The sequence below is a fragment of the Phascolarctos cinereus genome, unplaced genomic scaffold, assembly GCF_003287225.1.
Source record: "Phascolarctos cinereus isolate Bilbo 61053 unplaced genomic scaffold, phaCin_HiC Scaffold_7;HRSCAF=346, whole genome shotgun sequence".
NCBI lineage: Eukaryota > Metazoa > Chordata > Mammalia > Diprotodontia > Phascolarctidae > Phascolarctos > Phascolarctos cinereus.
This window is the reverse complement of record NW_027556180.1, coordinates 11,668,788-11,688,066: the sequence shown is the minus strand read 5'-3', so window position 1 is coordinate 11,688,066 and position 19,279 is coordinate 11,668,788. Positions and strand designations below refer to the sequence as shown.

The following is a 19,279-nucleotide window of genomic DNA, read 5'->3' as shown; positions in this document are numbered from 1 at the left end:
AAGATGTTATTTTTTTATGCTAAGCTTCAAGCCAGCTTTTACACCCTCCTCTTTCGTCCTCATCCAGAGGCTTCTTAATTCCTTAACTCACTTTCTGGCATCAGAGTGGTATCATCTGCACATCTGAGATTGTTGATATTTCTTCTGGTAACCTTAATTCTGGTTTTTGATTCATCCAGCCTGACATTTCACATGGTATACTCTGCATATATGTTAAATATAATAAGTATATTATATATAACTAATATAATATAAGTAAAATACTAAATATAACAAATAAGGTGACAATATACAGTCCTGTTGTCTTCCTCTTCCAATCTTAAACCAGTCAGTTGTTCCATGTTTGGTTCAAACTGTTGTTTCTTGACCTACATACAACATTCCTCAGAAAATAAAGAAGATGATCTGGTACTCCAATCTTTTTGAGGACTTGCCACATTTTGTTGTAATCCACCTAGTGAAAGGCTTTGGTGTAGTCAATGAAGCAGAAGTCAACTTTTTTCTGGAATTCCCTGGCTTTCTCCATAATCCAGCGAATGTTGGCAATTTGGTCTCTAGTTCCTCTGCCTCCTTGAAAATCAGCCTGCTCTCCTGGTAATTCTCCGTTCATGTATTGCTGAAGCCCCACTTGCATAATCTTAAACATAACCTTGTTGATGTGTGAGATGAGCTCAATTATTTGGTAATCTGAACATTCCTTGACATTGCTCTTCTTTAGGATTGGGATGTGAACTGATCTTTCCTAGTCCCGTGGCCACCATTGAGTTTCCCAAATTTGATGGCATATTGAGTGCAGCACTTTAACAGCATCATCTTTTAGAATTTTGAAGAGCTCAGCTGGAATTCCATCACCTGAACTAGACTTACTGTCAGCAATGCGTCCTAAGGCCCCCCTTCATTCTCCAGGATGTTTGGCTCTAGATCAGTAGCCACACTATTATGGTTATCAAAGATGTTAAGATCTTTCTTGTACAGTTATTTATATTCCTTCTGCCTCTTCTTAATCTCTTCTACTTCTGTTAAGTCTCTACCATTGTTGTCTTTTATCATGCCCATTTTTGCGTGAAATGTTCCCTTTATATCTTCAATTTTCTTGAAAAGATCTCTTGCCTTTCCCATTCTAATGTCTTCTATTTCTTTGCATTGCTCATTTAAGAAAACCCTCTTACCTGTCCTTGCTATTCTCTGTAATTCTGAATTCAATCGGATATATCTGTCTTTTGCAGCAGACGGGCTTTCGTAGGTCAGTGGTACTAGGAGCTATGCTATGCAAGGTTATCCAAGAGGGACAGGTCATAGTGGAGAGTTCTGACAAAAGATTATCTACTACAGAAGAAAATAGCAAGCCATTTTAGTATCTTTGCCAAAAAAAAATCCATGGACAGTATTAGCAATAGTATTTCATTTAAATAGATAGCAGGGTTCCTCCCTTTCAACTATACCAAAGGTAAGCTCCCCAACTCATCCTTAGCCTATTCCCTCCTCTGGTAGTGACCTTCCCAGTTGCAGCCTTATGGTGTCCTGAAACTTTGTCCAACAGGATCTACTCTCTAGACCTCAAGGTCTGCAGTTTCTCTCAAAGGTCAACCCCAAAGCTTCACCATCTCTAATGATGTAGCATTAGGATCCACAGAAGCTGAGATCAAGAGGATGGCCTCCCAATAGAGGCCTCAAAGTATGCCAGTCAGCTAGTCAATCAACAAGCTTTTGTTAGGCGCTTACTGTGTATCAGACTCTTGCGATCTTCTCTGTCTGTAAGTACTTCCCAGATGCCATGGTCCTCTTTGAGAATTAAGGACAAACAATGACAACAGGACTGACATTGTGCACCACAACATGGGCAAAGTCTCAAGCAACTTCCGGTTTTAATGAGAGAGATGCTAGCTAGTTCTTCTATTTTTAACTCATTTTTATCTACAAGGACATTTCATATATATATAATTTTCCATTTTTAACTATAAGGACATTAGTCAAAAACAAGACCTTAAATTACTAAGGCCAGCAAATGTGGCTTTGTTCTGGGATGATAAATGTAGAGGTCACTTGCAGCCCTTGCAAAACTTTCACGGTAAAATATGATAGAGTTTCGCACCTCACTAGAAAAAAAGGGGTTCAAATAGAAGCTACCAGAGGGTAGGTAGGGCTGACTTCTACCCTAGCCCAGCCCAACTCCATATCACCCCCAAAAGTGGCCTCCCTCAAAGTGCGGTATTGCTACCATTCTGGCTCCTTGTTCAACTGAGAGTTCACTGCTCGGGACCTGTCCCAGACGACTCCGGTGGTACATGCATTGAGCATAAAAATTCCTATTGAGGCTCTGCAAAGTCTAACTGATGTATCAGAGGCAGATGAATGAATAGGTAGATGGAAGGGGGGGATGGATGGATGGATGCAAAATACATGTATCATGCCTTGACTGCATGCCAAGAACTGAGTCAAGTACTAAAGATATGAAAAGAAAAGGAAAGATAGTTCCTGACCTTACAAAGCTAAGATTTTAGCTTTATAAGGAGTAGGAGGACTGCAACATAGACACTGAAAAGTGGTGGCCAAAGAGGAGCATTTTGATTTGGGAAGTTCTAAAGGTGGTGAACAGAGCCATGGGTGAGCAGATCTGCACACCCTTTCCCCCAGCTGAGGGTTAAGACATCCAGACTTGACCTTGATTTTGGTAGCTGGTTAAAAAGCGGAAGAGGAATAATTAAAGCCTGGCTGGAGCACTTAGCACTGTGCCTGGAATGCAGTTGGTACTTAATAAATATTTGCTGACTTGACTTACTGACCTGGAGCAGCTGCCCTGATATAATGTTTCAACGAATAAATGAATTCATTTGGAAGCAAATGTCAAAAGTAGATCTAGGTGCTTTTGTGAGGTGCCCCTGGGTGGGGCTCCCCATCTCTGTTTCCTCTGAGCACCACAGAAAAGCCACTGACCACAAATTCACATCCACCAATTCTAGCTTGTTGGACTTTGGGATCATAACGTTCATGAAGAGCTGAATGTTCTCCTGGTCAGTCATTCACTTCCAGTCTTGGAAAGTTACTTCCTTAGTCCTGTTGTCTACCAAGTGAAAGAGAACTTCTCAAGGACAAGATTGAGAAATAAATACCCCAAAACTTGTAAGGTCCCCCCCAGTTCTGGATCTAAAGCTGTGGTCCTAATACCATCAAACACTGTTTGACCCATTCAGGTGTGAGTGGGCAAGGAGCAATGATTCATTTTAGGGACATTCACACCATCCACGGTATTCCTTGTATTGACTGAATGACGAGCAAACCAAGAGCCCCCTCTATCACTTTTGTCATGTCCCTATGCCATCAGAAACATGCAAGAGGAGGGCGATTTATCTGAGAGAAAGTCCATTGGTTCCCCATGCCAGAAAGACAGAGGTCAGAGTAATGGTGTTTTCAAAGCAACATGCACATAGCCAAGACTGCGGTGAGTTCCATACAACATTGACATTAGTTCAGTTCATTTAACTTAGAGTTGAGTGAATTAATTGGAACAAGCAATAATGTTGATATGGTTTCATTTTATAACAACAATATTGCCATGTGTGCTTCTACTGACACTAGGCTGACTCAAAATGTCTGTTTTAATAAGATGAAGCTGGTTTCCTCACCTTTAGTTTTCTGTCCAACAAGTGCCATGTTTTGTACCATATGCATGAGTTTTTACTATTTTCTTTCATTGTGTTTTTAATTCTATGGTTTTTAAGAATGGGCACTACCTTGTTCACTTTTAAGTGACATTTAATAACCTTTTTATTTGTCACCTTACTGTTTTTTTCATATTCAACAAGAGTTCCCTAAATCATAGCTTCCATTTATTAACAATAAAGATTCCTGGTTTTCAAAAAAAAAAAAAAGAACAGGCACTTCTTCAAGGAAACGTGTAGAAGTTGTAGCTCTTAAAAAACACACTCCAATGACTGTTGGAGATATTATAGGGGCTCTTGGTATGAGGAAGTCAAATGTTTCAAGGATCATTGAAACTCACAACGAAATGGAATTAGTTGCAGCAAAGCACAAAGAAAAGTATGGTTGGGGGGGGGACCATGACTTGTGTTTTCCTTTCCCCACTCGTGCCTTACCCTTGACCAAAGATTATTGAATCCATAAGCAGTGATTAAGCACCTGCTATACGACATTCACTGTGGTAAGCTAAGTCCTGGGGATACAAAGAAAGGCAAAAGACAGTCCCCTGCCCTCAAGGAGCTCAAACACTAATGGGGAAGACAACGTGCAGACAGCTGTGTACAAACAAGCCACAGACAGGATGACTGGTCATGGAGTGGACCTCCTCCTCAGAGAGACCTACTCTTTATCTCCCTTTCTGCCCCACAGGGAAAAGGAGACCTTGGAGACCAGGATGCAGGACTTGACCCGAAGGGTGGATCTTTCCTCCCTGGAAATAGAAAGGCTCAAAGCCACCAACGTAGAGCTGCAGAAGCATCAGAGTCTCTGGGAGCAGCAACAAGAGGAGATGTCAAGAAAGGAGGAGAGGAGTGAGAAGGAGTTGGAAATGGGGTGAGCGTGGCTGGATTCTGCAGGTTTGCTATGCTGAGATGAAGGGGCACAGGGGTGAGCCCCAGGACAGCCTCCCCCAGGGCACTCTCCGGGGTGTGGAATCTCTCAGAGCTCCCTGGCACCAGTTAGAGATGTGCAGGACTAAAAGAAGGGGCCTCATGGTTGGGTTGTTTCAATTTTGTCTGATTCTTTGTGACCCCATTTGGGGTTTTCCTGGTAAAGATACTGGAGCTGTTGCCTTTTTCTTCTCCAGCTCATTTTCCAGATAAGGAAATTGAGGCCAACAGCATGAAGTGACTTGCCCAGGGTCACACAGCTAGTCAGTGTCTGAGGCCAGATTTGAACTCAGGAAGAGGAGTCTTTCTGACTCTAGGCCCAATGCTCCTCCCAGGTCCTCCTAACTCCAATCCAGGACAATTTCTACCCTATCACGCACCCTGTTTCACTCAACAGCATTCATTAAGCACCTCCTCTGTGCACAGAGACTAGAAGTGCTGGAAAGGATGAGTAAATGAAGTCATTACCCTTTTCTGAGCCTCAGTTTCCATGTTTTTGACATGACTTGATGGTTAGGGTTAGACCCCAGTCTAAGTCACCCTAGAGTGAGATGCCACCAAGCTGTAACCCTCATGAGAACCTCTGGCCCAGTGGGCAGGGCTGCTTTGGGGCATGGTGAGAAGTAAGTGAATGCAAACGTTTGCTTTCTCCCTCCCCTCCCTCTCCAGCCAGAGGAGCCAGAAGCAATTAGAGGAGAAGATGTCAGGCCTGAAGGAAGAGCTGGTGATGGTGAAGGAGTCCCTGAACCAGGCAATCCTGGAGAAGGAAGTCCTGGAGTGCCAGAAGGAGGGTCTTCGCCGCTCCCTCACCCAGGTATAGCAAGCCTGGCAGGGCCTCCAGGGGCCGTCGGCTTCTGGGGGGCTCATGTTTCTGTCTCCTGTTTTCTTTGTCCATCGTCCTCGCCCCCACGACTCCCCATCCCCAGCTTCCTCTCCCATTCTGCTCTCCTCTCCCTTCCTTCCTCCCTAGGCTGTCAGCCTCAGGCTCACGTTCATTTATTTTCCAATCCCTTGAAAAAACAAACTCCCCAAATTACATTAAAACAAGAAACAAAGGGCTACATTGACGTGTGCCCTGGCCCCAGCCAGCCCAAGGTTGTGAAATGCCGGGGTGAGCATGGAGCCTACCAGAAAGCCAATCTCAGGGATGCAGGGGAAATTCTGTCCAGATTGGCTTCCTCTGGGGGGCTTAGACGGACTGAGCAATTGGACAACCTTTGTCCTCCTTGGCCATTAGAGCAGGGTGAGGACTGCTATGCACATGGGGTGTGAAAAGGTCCCATGGAGATCATTAGCCAATGGCTTCATTGAATAATTAGTGCTTCCAAAATCCCAGCCCAGTTCTGTTCTTGCTGCTCTGCAGGGTACAACAGGGACCTCCCCACCCAGTGGGCAGAGCCATAACTAGGAATCCCAGCATTTGAGGCAAATTCGGTTGAGGAAGGGTGGGCAAGTGCCAGGATCCCAGGCCTTTGGAGAGAAGAAGGAAGAGCCCCCAGGCTTCCCCTCTGGGAATTGTAGACAGTCACAGTGACAGTACCCCATGAAAGGTGCAGCAAGGGTCCCCAAGACAGTCTGCATGCCCCTCAAGATACTAGCTAACATCCCAAGGACTGACACATTAACTTTCAGGAAAAGGTGGAGAGAGGGAAAGTGGAAGAAAGGAGAAGGTTCAATGCTACTTCCATGGCAGACAGGTCCAAGAAGAGAGATATCACGACTGTGGGACCCCACGGTTGGCAGCCCCAGGCCAACCCAGGGGTTGGAATCAGTGGAATGCCAAGAGGTGCATGGCCAGGGGCATGGAAGAACATAGAAAGAAGGGGGCACCCCATGTATATCAGCACCCTGGAGCAAGGCTCCAGTTGTCCAACCCTAGTTATGGCTCTGCCTATCGAGGAAATAGGAGAGAAATCAAATCTTCTTTCCTGGTATAAACCCAACTCTACCTCTAAACCACAAGCAACAAGGTGGCATGGTGGAAAGCACTTTGGATTTAGAGGTGGCAGGTCTGGGTTTGAGCCCCACCCCTTCACCTGCCTGAGCTGTAAAGTGAAAGATTTGGGTTAGATGGTCCCTCAGGTCCCTTCCAGACCTAAGTCAGAGCTGGCCATGACAGCAAAAGGAAGTGTCGAGGAAGAGCGCTCTTCTCCCTTCAGATGACATCTGCAGTCCTCTGCACCCAATCTTCTGCGGTCCCGTTTCAGCACTATGCAAAGGCATGAGGCCTTGACCTGGAGTCACAGGAGCCCAGGTCCAGGGCTGGAAGGGAGCTGAGAGGACGTTTTACAAATGAGGAAACTGAGGCCCACAGATGTGAAATCACTAGCCCCAGGACACACAGCTGGGGAGCAGCTGAGCTGGGATTTGAGCCTCGGTCCCATGGCTCTGTACTTCATCCCTTGATCAGCCCGGATGCAGCATCTCCCCTGCTTCCCCAAGATCAGCTTGCTAGCAAGATCTCTAATCATTCTGGATTTTGGATGTCCACGGCCAGAGGAACACTCTCCCTTTTCTGCTCCTCAGTTTCCTCCTTTACAGAATGAAAGGGTTGGACAAGGGGATTTCTAAAGTCCCTTCCATTTCTAAATCCATGATACTATGGCTGTTCTCTCTATGCTCTCAAATACATTGTTCACAGTGCTAATGTAGCCTGTGCCTTAATGCAAGGCAGGCAGAAAGTGGGTGCTGGGCTCAGGACCTTGTGCCCCCACCCCCCTCAGTAACATGAGCCTTGCTGGGGACTATGCTATGGGAAGCAGTGAAACCTTTTTGGTATTTCAGTAACAAAATCTCCTTGGATGGAGTCCAAGCGGGGGGCACTGCCTTCTTTACAAATAAATAAAACCCAGATATTTGGGTTATGGAAACATAGCCTGCCTTGCACTGAACTCTGTTCTTTGGCAAACAATGATTACACTGACAGTCCAAGTTTGCAGAATGTCTCTTCAGGATTGAGGGCTAAGAGCCTCCTCTTCTGGTCCCCTTGGGATGAGGACATAGTTTCTCAGCCCACTAATGTCGGGGTGCCTAAGAAGTCCACCTCCAATGGTTCTCTCTTCACTCCAGGCAGAGGCCAGCAGCACCCAACTAGAATCACAAATAACGAAGATGAGAGCTGAAGACACAGAACAAAGGGACTCCTTGGTCAAGATGGCAGCCCTGACAGAAAGCCTGGCTCAAGACAAGGCCAACCTGAACCGGATGATCCTACAGGTAAGAAGTCCTAGTGTCACCCAGCCTGGTGACTACCCCCAAGTTTCCACTTGGAAACTCAAACTGTTGTCTGTTTCTTTGAAAACCACAGTCTAAGTGCGAAAACAGTCAACATGCAGAGGACATCTGAAGGCCCTTCCCCATCCATGCATCATGGCCACACCTGTGCCAAAACACCAATACCGTTCTTTAAGACAAATATTCAAACCCACATCCTCAGACTACATAGCTAGCCGTACTTTCCCCCACACCAACCATTCACCCTACTTACAGATATTTTCCCACTTATTCTGTTGATGCCTTAAATTTAAAGAGAACATTCCACAATGAGAGATTAAGATGGAAATTTCAGTATTCTGGAGAGGTAACTGGAATCACTTCAATTCATACTAAGGTATAAATGACTAAATGTATATCCTTCCCTGAGGGTGGGCTTTGAGGAGGGGAAATAGAAGAGGCAAGGGCCAGGGGAGGGTGGGCAGCAGAAAGACAACTCCCAAACTTCCCCTTTGCACCCAGAGCCCCCACTGTAGTGATAGAGCATAGACAGATCAGTATCACCTTCTTCTGGATTAGGCACTGTTCCCTCCCAACCATTGTGTAGACATTCTTCCCATTTTCTCTTGGGCTAAACAGCTGGAACAGGAGAAGAACCAATGGCTAGACCAGCAGTGGCAGCTGGAACAAGAAGTGAGCTGCCTTCGAGATCAGCTTGCTCATCTGGGCCAGGAGCTGGACCACATCCAAAGGGAGAAGCAGGGGCTGGATGAAACCTTGCAGGTGGCAGAGGAGGAAAGAGGGAACCTGGAGGAAGACATGATGCTGCTTCAGAGAGAGAAAGCCCAGCTGCATGAGCGTCTCATGCAGGTGAGAAGAGATGTAGACTGAGGGGCCCTGAACTGGAAGGTCTAACTCTCAGAACCTCGCAGACGTAGTTGTTGAGATCCTTGGAGATTTCTTACTGCTCTGAATCTCTTGAGTCTCAGCTTTCTCTGCAGTTCAAAGCTAGATGTCCCAGAATTCTTTCAAGAGCTTCTTACACACACACATATGCACTTTTTAAAGCATTTTTTTGCATATAGGAGGGGTCTTTAGGCATTTGTTAAAGATGACTGAGTTTTCTTCTCTGTTTCTATTATGACAATATCTTTTTTTTTCTGTTGCTTTCTTTTAAATCATAATAACTCCTGGTTGGGGGGGGGAGGGGCGGTGTTATCTGAAGTACAATGATTTTTATTCCAGCCCTTCATCACATTTTTTTCTTTTTTATTGTGAGTCTAATCATCAGCCAGTACAAACATGTCAAAATGCAAAGGACAAAAAAGAGGATTATATATGAGTCCGTGGGTTTCCATTAGGTACAGTTTGTCTTTTTAAGAGCATACTAAATTTAACAAGGTAATAGCAAAATGGTTTTGTTTGTTTGTGTCCTCTTTTGAACTTTTTATCTTCTTCTGTGTATTTTTAATGTTTTATTGATGCTCTTTTCTTCATTTTTTGCATCTCTATCAACATCCAATGACTGCCAATAGAATTTCTCCCTTGTAACAAATAAGTATCAATATGTTGATTGACTCTGTCAGAAAACGTATCTTTCATTCTAAACCTCTAGCCCACCACCTCCTACCAAGAGGCAGGAGGCATGCAACCATTCATTTTAGCCCTGTTTTTAGCTTCATGTTTTAAGCTTGTGTCTTTTATGCAGTAAATCTTGGGGTTCAGTTTTCCAATTCATTTTCCATTTTATTTCATTTTATGAGTGAGTTTAATCCATTAACAGCCAAAGTTATGATTGTTGTGTTTCCCCATTAAATTCTCATATATTACTTTTTGTCTGCTAAAACCACTAGTCCTTGCAGTTCATTTTGCTTGAAACAATCAATCTCTCATCCCATTTTGAACTTTTTTCCCTCTCTCACTTTCCTATTCTCTACTTTTCATCTCTCTTTCCCATGTTCTTTACTGTTCTCTGTCTCTTCTTTTCCCCACTTTTCTCTCCCCTGTTTTCCACTTTTCTCTCTTTCTCTGCCTTGCTCTCCATTTTGAAATCCCAAAGGTAAGCTGTCAGAAGCACACTTTGGAAGGGCAACTAGACCACAACCAGCAAGACATAAAAATGCAAGCTGACTCTCTCCAGCAAACAATACTTGAAAAAGAAGAGATGGCTAAGGAGAAAACAAGACTTGTGTTGGAACACACATCCTTGGAAAGACAGAATCGAGTCCTGATGGAGGAGAGGGCTGCTCTCAGGTACCCTGACCTCCTCTTCTCAGTGCCCAGATCAGAGCCCTAGTTTCCTATTCAACAAGACTCCCAGAATCCTAGACTCCTGCACTTTATTCTTAGAGCAATACCATCCCCTAATGATAGAGTTGGGAGAAATCTTAGACATTATTTAATTCAACACACTGGGGAAACTGAGTCTAATGGATCATGTGTTTTCTCATCGAAAAGCAGGTCCAAAGAACTTGGCTCACTAGTCCTTCCACTGATTTTCTAGCTGCCATCACTTCTTCCCTCCAGACTACTTACTTCGACTACTCAGCTTGGCTTTTCCTTCCCCTCTTCCTCAAAAAAAAAAAAGCTAAAATCCTTCTTTCCTGGAATTTGAAAAGCCTTTTACTGCTCTGACCTACAGCAGAAAGAATAAACATTCAGCAAATGAAAAAGTTATAAAACATATTAAGTCTTTTCCAGCAAACCTAGTCTTCTCTGAACACTTATAATCAGACCTTGTTATTTCTCAGATTAGATAAAACTTTTACTAAGTGTTTAGTAAATGCCAAATACTGTGCTCAGTAGTAGGACACAAACACAAACACAAGGAAAGACAATCCTGTCCTTCGGGAGCTTACATTCTAATGGGAGAAACATCCATAGAAGGGGAGCTGAAAAGGGAGGGAAAAGGGGAGAAAAGTAATTTGGAAAGTAGAGGCTGAGCTGGGTTAGAAGTGAGCATGACTCATGTGGCTACTTCCTCAAATGGAGGGTCTCAGATGAACAAGCATTGGAGGAGGAGGTCCTGAAGGGGGTAATTAACACAGAACTCACTTTGAAGTCTAACCTGTGTTATAAACATTTCATCCATTCTTCTGAAGCCAAGACAATGAACAAAAGAATCAATTATATGATTTATTGCATTTGTCATTTACAAGGTGCAAATACAGTGAACATTTAGCAATCAGCTTAAGCTGTCTCTAGCACACCCCCCCAGCTTAAGCGGTCTCTAGCACACCCCAGGAGGGGGTGGATATATCTTCACCGTGAGAAAGGCAGATATTGAAAAGTCATCCATGGGCTTAGGGGCTGAGTAACAATGGGAGATCTTAGAGGCCTTCTAGTTCAATCCTCTTGTTTTACAAATGAGGAAACTGAGGCACGGACGAGGGATAGTGACTTGCCTGATGCTTCCGAGAACAGTGAGTCACAGTGCTATTTAAGCCCCAGTGCTCTGACTTCTATCTGGTGCCCTTTCCACCATACATCCTACCTGTCCTTTCTCCCACTTTCTGACTTACCCCTCTCCAAGCCCAATCTAGCCTCCACTCAGCTGCTAAATTCCTGAAGCACAGATCTGACCATGTTACTCCTGCTGCACTCAAAAAACTTCAATGGCTCCCCATTACCACTAGGCTGCAATACAGACTCACCCATCATTTAATTTAACTTTCCAAAATCTAATTCCAACCTCTATTTCCAGACATTTTGCATTCTTCCCCTCCCACGTTACACATTCTAGTCAGACTGGCCTGCTTGCTGTCCCCTATACCTGACACATGACGTTAATTTAATCTCCCACCTCCACACCTTTGCCCACACCATTCCTCATGTATAATGCTCTCCATCCTCACTTCTGCCTCTTGGAATCTCTAGTTCCCTTCAGGGCTCAGCTTCTTGATTCCCCTAATTGTTAGCATCCCCTCCCCAGATTTCTTTGGGTGTTTTTTATATTTACTGGTCTGGGTAAACAAAGCATCCCCAGTGGAACAGAGGCCCCTTGAAGGCAGGGACTGCTTTTGTTTTGCCTTTGTATACCCTGTGCCTAGCACAGCACCCCCATCCAAGTCCCCTGACCGCTCCTCTTCCCTGACCAAGGGGTCTCATCTGAACCAAGCCTAATCCCCTGTACTGATCTCCACTTCTCCCTCGATCCTAGTTCAATTAACCAACCAATAAAGGTGTGTTAAGCAGTGCGGGACCTGAAGTCAGGATGACTCATCTTCCTGAGTTCAAATCTGGCCTCAGACACTTACCAGCTGTGTGACCCTGGGCAAGTCACTTCACCCTGTCTGCCTCAGTTTCCTTATGTGTAAAATGGAGATAATTATAGCACCTGCCTCTTACGGTTGTTGTGAGGATCAGATGAGATAAATAATCGTAAAGCTCTTCGCATCGTACCTGGCATATTGTAGGTGCTATATAATTGTTAGCTATGATTATTCTAATGGAAGCGACAACACGTCCCCACATAGAGATGGACACAATGCAGCCAAATCCAAATACCAGCTCACCTTGGAGGGGAAGGCAGGCCCTTGTGGCTGGGGGATCCAGAAAGGCCTCCCACGCTGGGCTCCTCTGAGCAGATGAGTTTCTCCTCTTAGAAACCCGTCCCTGCCTCCCTCTTGCCGGTAGGATGGGAGATAACAGTTGCCCCTGGGCTTGGTGAACATTAGCCACTTTCTTCCCCCTCCCTCTTTCTCCACCCTCCTCTGAGCATCAGACCTGTGACTCAGGGCTCAAGCCCTTCCCCTTGGGGCTCACTGTCTAGACTCCAGGCTTCACAGTAAACAAAAAAGATACCGGGCACATTCCAGACATCGCATGAGACATATCTCTCAGCCCTGACAAGCCCCAGTAACCAGGGCAAACTGATGTACTACACCTGCATTTTACATGAGAGGAAACTGAGGCAACAAATGGTGAGTAACGTGCCCCAGATGCCACCGCTGGCTGGTGGTAGAGTAAGGAGTCTCAGCCCAGGTCTCCTGGTTCCCAGTCCAGAGATCTTTACCCTCTCCTCTTCAGAAAAGAGTCCTTTGCTCAAAAAGTCCTCAGTGGCTGCTGTGCATGTAGTTTGGGGTGAGAACCCTCAATTGTGACTCAGAGGAGCTGGATTCATGTCCCAGCTAGGACACCTATCACTTATGTGAGCCCAGGTCACTGTCTGTGTTGGCAAAGAGTCCTACAGTGATGAAATCTAAGATCCTTGATAAATAGACACCTCAATCTGTCTGCCATCCATATGTCTGTCTACAGGTGTACAGTGTGGGTGTGATATATGCAGAGATACACACAGGGAAACCAAGTTAGTTTGGGCATGTCACCTACATCTTCTTGGGTACACACTAAAGCCACAGGGGAGGAGAAGGTGGCTATAACTAAGCCACCTGTAATTAGAAAGGCAGGAAAGCTCAGAGAAAAGTACATGAGACTGAAGGTCAGGACATGGGTTCAAATCCTGGCCCCCACACTTACTCATCTTGTGACCCTATTCTGGGGTACCGCCCTTCATCCAGACCTAGTTTCCCAACCTTGGAGCCATCCCTAACTCCATGACTTCATTCACACACTCCCAATCCCATCACATGCCATATCTGGTTACTTCTGCCTCCATGAGGTCTCCTCCATTTGTCTCTATTCTCACCAGCCTGTTCCCAGGCTGCATTGTCTCTACCTCTATTTTGGCACAACCCTCTTCATGGCCTTCCCTGCTTCCATTCTTTCCTATCTCCCAGCCATCCTCCAGAAGCTGCCCAACTGAGCTGCCCAAAGGGCAGCTTGGACCCTGTCCTTTCCCTATCCAAGAAGCTCCATGTCTCCCCATTGACTCCCACATCCAAAACAACACTTTGGCCATAGAAGTCCTTCACTGTGGTCAGCCTTTCCGGGCTGATCGTGCCTTCCTCCCACACTCACTCTACTATCCCGACAAATGGCCCTGCTGGCTGTTTCCTCTCCACAATGTTCCATTTCCTGACTCCATGCCTGCAAAGCCCTCCCTCCTCATCTTTGCCCCCTTAAATCCCTAGTTCTCCCCCAGCCTCACTCAGGTGATGCCTCCTAATCCTCCCAGTTGTCAGTCCCCCACCCCCACCCCAGAATGACTATGCACTTAGTTTTATATGTTTGACATTTATTTATCTGCTCACGTGCAGAATCCCTGAGGGGAACTTAAGCTCCTTGAGGGAAGGGATTGTTTCATTCCTATTTCTGTACTGACAGCATCTCCTCCCTGCAAAGGGAATGCCGTGTTACTGGAATCTTGAGTTGGCCACCTTTGTTGAAATGAGGGGAAATAATGGGAAATCTGTCTGAAAGCCCGAGCTAAGGAGTCTGTGTTTTATCCTAGAGACAATAATAAACAACTAGGGGTACATGGGACTTGGAATCAGAAAGATCTGAATTCAAATCTTACTAATTCAGTGAAACTGGGCAAGTCACAACCTCTGTTTGCCTCAGTTTCCTCATCTGTAAAATGAAAATAATTATAGCACCCCGCCAGGTGCTGGGAACCCTCCTGTTGTGAAGCTCAAATGAGACATTAGTAAAGCATTGTGCCAACAGCAAAGGTCTGTTGAAATGTCCATTGTCGGTCCTGGTTCCAGCTGCCCCACCCACGTGGAGAAGTCGAGGTTCTGTGATCAGCTGCTCAGCAGAAGTTAGAAGGGAATTGCCCAGATTATCAGATCAGCTTGTTTGATCCCAACCTGCAGGGCTGAGAAGGAGTCCTTGGGCAGCAGCCTCTTCTCCACCCGGCAGCGGATGGTGCAGCTGGAAGCCCAGAAGGAGCAGCTAGAAGAGGAGCAGCAAAGGCTTCGCCTGGAAAAGCAGGCGCTCCAAGGTAGTCCCTGCCTGTCCTCTGGGGGACGAGGCCTGAGCAGAAAGCCCCTCCTCACTAACATCCTGGACGCTTTGCTTGAAGACCGCCACGGAGCAGGAACTGGCTGCCTCTCCAGGCAGTCCATTCCCTCCGAGGCAGCTTCATTGCTAGGAACCAGTCCCTGACATCAAGCCTTAACTTGCCTTTTACACTTCCTACCCCGTCTTTCCAGTTCTGCCCTCTGGGGCCAAGCAGCATCAGACTAATCCTTCTTCCTTCCCACATCTGAGGATGGTTATCCAGTCTCCTCTAAGCTCCATAACCATAGTTGCTTCAGTGACCCCTAATATGATGTATCCTTTCATCGTCTTACCATCCTGGCCTCCTCAGATGTGCTCTGACCAGGGCAGGCAGTGTTCCCCTCCCTTGCTCTGGACGCGAAGCTTCTGCTAATGGAGCCCAAGATCACCTTCAGTGCTTTGATGGACCATTACATTGTTGTCTCTTACTGAGATTGCTTTCCACTGAGATCTTCTCACCATGTTTTATCTTTTTTCCTCATAACTTGCTTTCCATATACTAACTCCCATCTGGTACTTGTGCTGTTGATTTCTTATGACCCAATGCAGAAGCATTTATCATCATTTATATTATTTACATTTGTGAAATTTCATCTTAATAGATTCAGCTCTGAATTCTAGTCTTCCCCTTCATTAAATCAATGGCTTGGATTTGTTCTCTTATGGAGACCCCCAAGGTCTGTGGAATCAGTGCCTGTCCTACCCCATATATCCTAGATGGGGAAGCAGCTCCCAGTGCCCACCTTCACATCACCAATCATCATGCCAATGAGGAAGAAGAGCTACCAAAGATGGAGTTGGGCATCAGTGGGTGGTCAGTACTGACAACCTTTTTTTTTCCCCACAGTGGAAGTGGAGAGGACCCAGAATGAACTAGAGGCTCTAAACACCAAGATGAAGTGGGAGGCAGAACGGCTCAAGCAGCAGATGGCTCAGCTGGAAGAAGACACTCAGCTTTCCCTCAGGAAGCAGGCTCTGGCCCACGGGGAAGATGTGGGACGCCTCAGAAAAGAGAAGGTAACTCCCTCTAGGTCCTCAAGTGCGGCACTTGGACCGAATCCAAACTCCACAGAGCAAAGCCTTACCCCTGGAAGAGGTTCACATGCAGGATGTGGGGTCCATCATAAGCTAACTGTTTGTTCATTTGACTACACCTAATCTTCCCCAGTCCCCTAAGTTGTCCTCAACCCCTTCCCACCCTGACCTCCATTGAAACTGCTCTCACACAGGTCAGCAATGGCCTCCTAATGGATGAATCCAATAACCTTCTTCCAGGTCTCATTCCTCTTAGCCATCTCTCTGCAGCCATCCACACTGTAGACCACACTCTCCCACTAGATAGCTTCTCCCCTTGGTTTCAAGACCCCACACTTTCCTGGATGTTTCTCTACCTACTTCCCAGTCTCTATCAATGGTTCCTTTTTCTTTCCCCAAATCCTCATTTTGGACTTCTTTCCTCCTCTCCTCTATACCAGGAATTCTCAACCTGGGGTCCACAGAACCTGAAAGCACCCATAGATAGTTTTCAAGGGGTCTATGAACTTGGATAGGGAGGAAATACATCTTTGTTTTCACTAGTTTCTAACTGAAAATTCCTTTGATTTCCTTTGATTATAAATTTTTAAAAACATGGATCTGAGAAGGGGTCCCCGAGTTTCCCCAGACTGTGAAAGGAGTCCATGCCAGAAAAGCGGGTGCAGAAGTCCTGGCCCACACTCTCACTCCACTGCACAATTTCTGGTTACACACTCCATGCAGAGCCCTCCCTGACTCTTCTGAGAACCAGAGCCTTGTCTCTAGTTTACCTGAACTGAACGTGCACAAACCCAGCTTCTCATCTGTCCCTTGAAACCAATTCCTCCTCCTGACTTCACTATTTCTGTCACTGAATCCACCAATCTCCCAGTCTCCCATTTCCCAAAATTTGTCTTTTTTCCCTTCTCTCACCTCTCATACCCAATCAGTTATTAATTAACAAACATTTATGAAGCAGTCATTCAATCAATAAACATTTATTAAACACTATTATCTACCAGGCACCGTGCATTATTAACTCCTGACCTACAGTAGCTCATACCATCCTCAGATGCAGGTAAAGGAAGGACCATGGACCCACACCTAGATCCACATGGATCATAGAATGGGGGCTGGAAGGTCCTTTGACCTCAGAAGCCAAATAGTCCAATCTTCTCATTTTACCAATCAGAAAAGCAAGACCTAACTGTGTATGTGATTTACCCAAGGTCACACAAGTAGTAATCAGAAGAATCATGATTCAAACCCAAGTCCACTGACTTCAGATCCAGTCATCTTCCTATTCTACCATTTTGACAGAAGTCATATTTCAGTGGCACACATGTCATGGTCCTGTCCTGCTCTCCTCTCACCTCTGTTCCCAACTTCACCCCCGTTCTAGCCCCAGCATCTGCCCTTGTTCTTTCAAGCTCCAAGACTTAATGATCTGTCCCACCATTTTGCCTCAACTCTTCAGGAGAGTCTGCGTCTGGCATTGACTGAAGAGAAAGAGATCACCATAAACCATCTTAAGCAAGAGAAAGAAGAACTGCTTTCAAAATATGAAACCGAGAAGGAAAATCTAAATGAAGAAATACTCCGCCTGAAACGGGAGCGAGATGAAAGTCTTCTCCAAATGGAACATGAGAAGCAGAAGGTGAAGAGCAATGGGGGCCACTCATATTCAGTGTAATTCCACAAACATTTATTAACCACTTTCTGTGTGCAAAGTCATAAGGTATAGCAGATACAGGACCAGTCTTAAAGTCAAGAAGACTTGGGTTCAATTCCTAAGATACCTTGTCACCTTGAGCCCTCCTCAAGCTCTTTGAACCCCAGGCAATTCTCTAAGACTCAAAGTCCAGAAAAGTTGCTATTCTAGATATATGAAGGGAGTCTCCACACTGGTAATTTCTAATACAATGAAATCCTAGGTTTAAACACACACACACACACACACACACACACACACACACACACACACACCAAAAAATGTGCAAGGCAGGCACCAAGTTAGGCACTTCAGACAAAAGGCAAAACTGACAAATTGTGCCTGTCCTCAAGGTGCTGACATTCTATAGTCTATACATCTGCTTATCTACTGCTTCTTCCTAATTTTTTAAAATCTCAGCAACAAGCACCATGGCTGATGTCTGATTATAAGGAGCTTCCATTACTCAGAACAGAGCCCTTCCCACCAACTCCCAATATCAAAATATGATTAGGAGGGAACTTGAGAACTGCCCCAGTGGGAATTGCAATAGTCCAGGCATGAGGTGATGAGAGTATGTAGAGAAGAAAAGAGGGCCTTTAGGAGAGATGTTAGGTAGAATCAACAGGTCTAGGAAAATGATTGGATATGGGGGAGAGGAAGGTGAGAAAGAATAAGGAGTCAAGAATGACATCTAGGTTACCAGCTTGGGCTACTGTGAGGATAGGGGTACCATCAATAGTAAAAGGAAAGTTAGGAAAAGCTGAAGGTTGGGGAGAGTGGGGGGAGAAGACAATAAATTCAGTTTTGCACATGTTAAGTCTAAAATAACAATGGCAAATTCATTCTGAGATGTCCAATAAGCAGTTGGAGAAGCAAGACTACAGATCAGGAGAGAGACAGGTCTGAAAACCATCTGCGTAGAGGCATTAACTCTATAGCTAATTAACTCCATAGGAGCTGATGTGATCACCAAGTGAAATAGCATAAAGAGAGAACATAAGAAGGCCCAGGACAAGACTCTTTGGGACACCCATGCTTAGAGTGCACAGCTGGGTCAAAGACCAGCAGAGGAATCTGAAAAGGAGTGTTCAGATATGTAGGAGGAGAACCAGGAGAAAGCAGTAGCATGAAAACCTAGAGAGAAAAGAATATCAGGAAGAGGGTGATCTACAGTGTCAGAAGCTTCAGAGAGGTCAAGAAGGATGGGCACTGAGAAGAGGCCATTGGATTTGGTCATTAAAAACATCACTGGTGACTTTGGAGAGAGCTGTTTCAGTAAAATGAGGTTGGGAAAGAGAATGTGGAAGTGAGAGGAAAGGAGGTGGAAGGACCAGTTGTAGATACAACAAAAGGGGGGAGAGATATGGGATGATACCAAGTGAGGGGGTTTTGAGGATGAGGGAGGTAAGGGCATGTTCTTAAGTAATAGGGAAGCAGCCAGCAGCTGGGAAGAGATTGACATTTAGTGAGAGAATGGGGATGATAGGGCAATCTGCTGGAGAAGATGGGATGGAACGAGGTCATCACAAAAGATAAATCAACAGTAGAAATTCCATTAGAATAAAAATGTTAGCCTCTCAATGAGGCTCTTTCTATTGCTCAACACAGACTTTAAAAGAGCTCTTTTTAAAATGTTGCTTCCATTCTTTCCTGTTATTTCTGTGTTCAAAAATTAAAGACTGTACAAGCTAGTAACTCAAGGAAGAATCCCATGTCTGCTGATTATCCATGTGACCTTGGATGAGTCATCTCCCTTCTATGGGCTTCAGTTTCCTCCTCCGTAAAATGAGGGGCTGGTACTAAGCTCCCTTCCAGCCCTCCATCCTAAGACGCTATAATCAGATGGGGG

General features: G+C 45.3%; 1 protein-coding gene across 1 annotated transcript in view; it reads left to right on the top strand.

The window, feature by feature from the left end:
- The window catches only part of CROCC2 (ciliary rootlet coiled-coil, rootletin family member 2), a 106,861-nt gene that overhangs the window by 36,524 nt on the left and 51,058 nt on the right, over window positions 1-19,279 (top strand). The window contains exons 12-19 of the mRNA XM_078147649.1: window positions 4,348-4,530; window positions 5,256-5,400; window positions 7,656-7,802; window positions 8,439-8,669; window positions 9,859-10,052; window positions 14,516-14,643; window positions 15,550-15,719; window positions 17,194-17,373. Of these exons, the coding sequence (XP_078003775.1) occupies window positions 4,348-4,530; window positions 5,256-5,400; window positions 7,656-7,802; window positions 8,439-8,669; window positions 9,859-10,052; window positions 14,516-14,643; window positions 15,550-15,719; window positions 17,194-17,373 (1,378 nt within the window). The remainder of the gene's footprint in view (window positions 1-4,347; window positions 4,531-5,255; window positions 5,401-7,655; window positions 7,803-8,438; window positions 8,670-9,858; window positions 10,053-14,515; window positions 14,644-15,549; window positions 15,720-17,193; window positions 17,374-19,279) is intronic.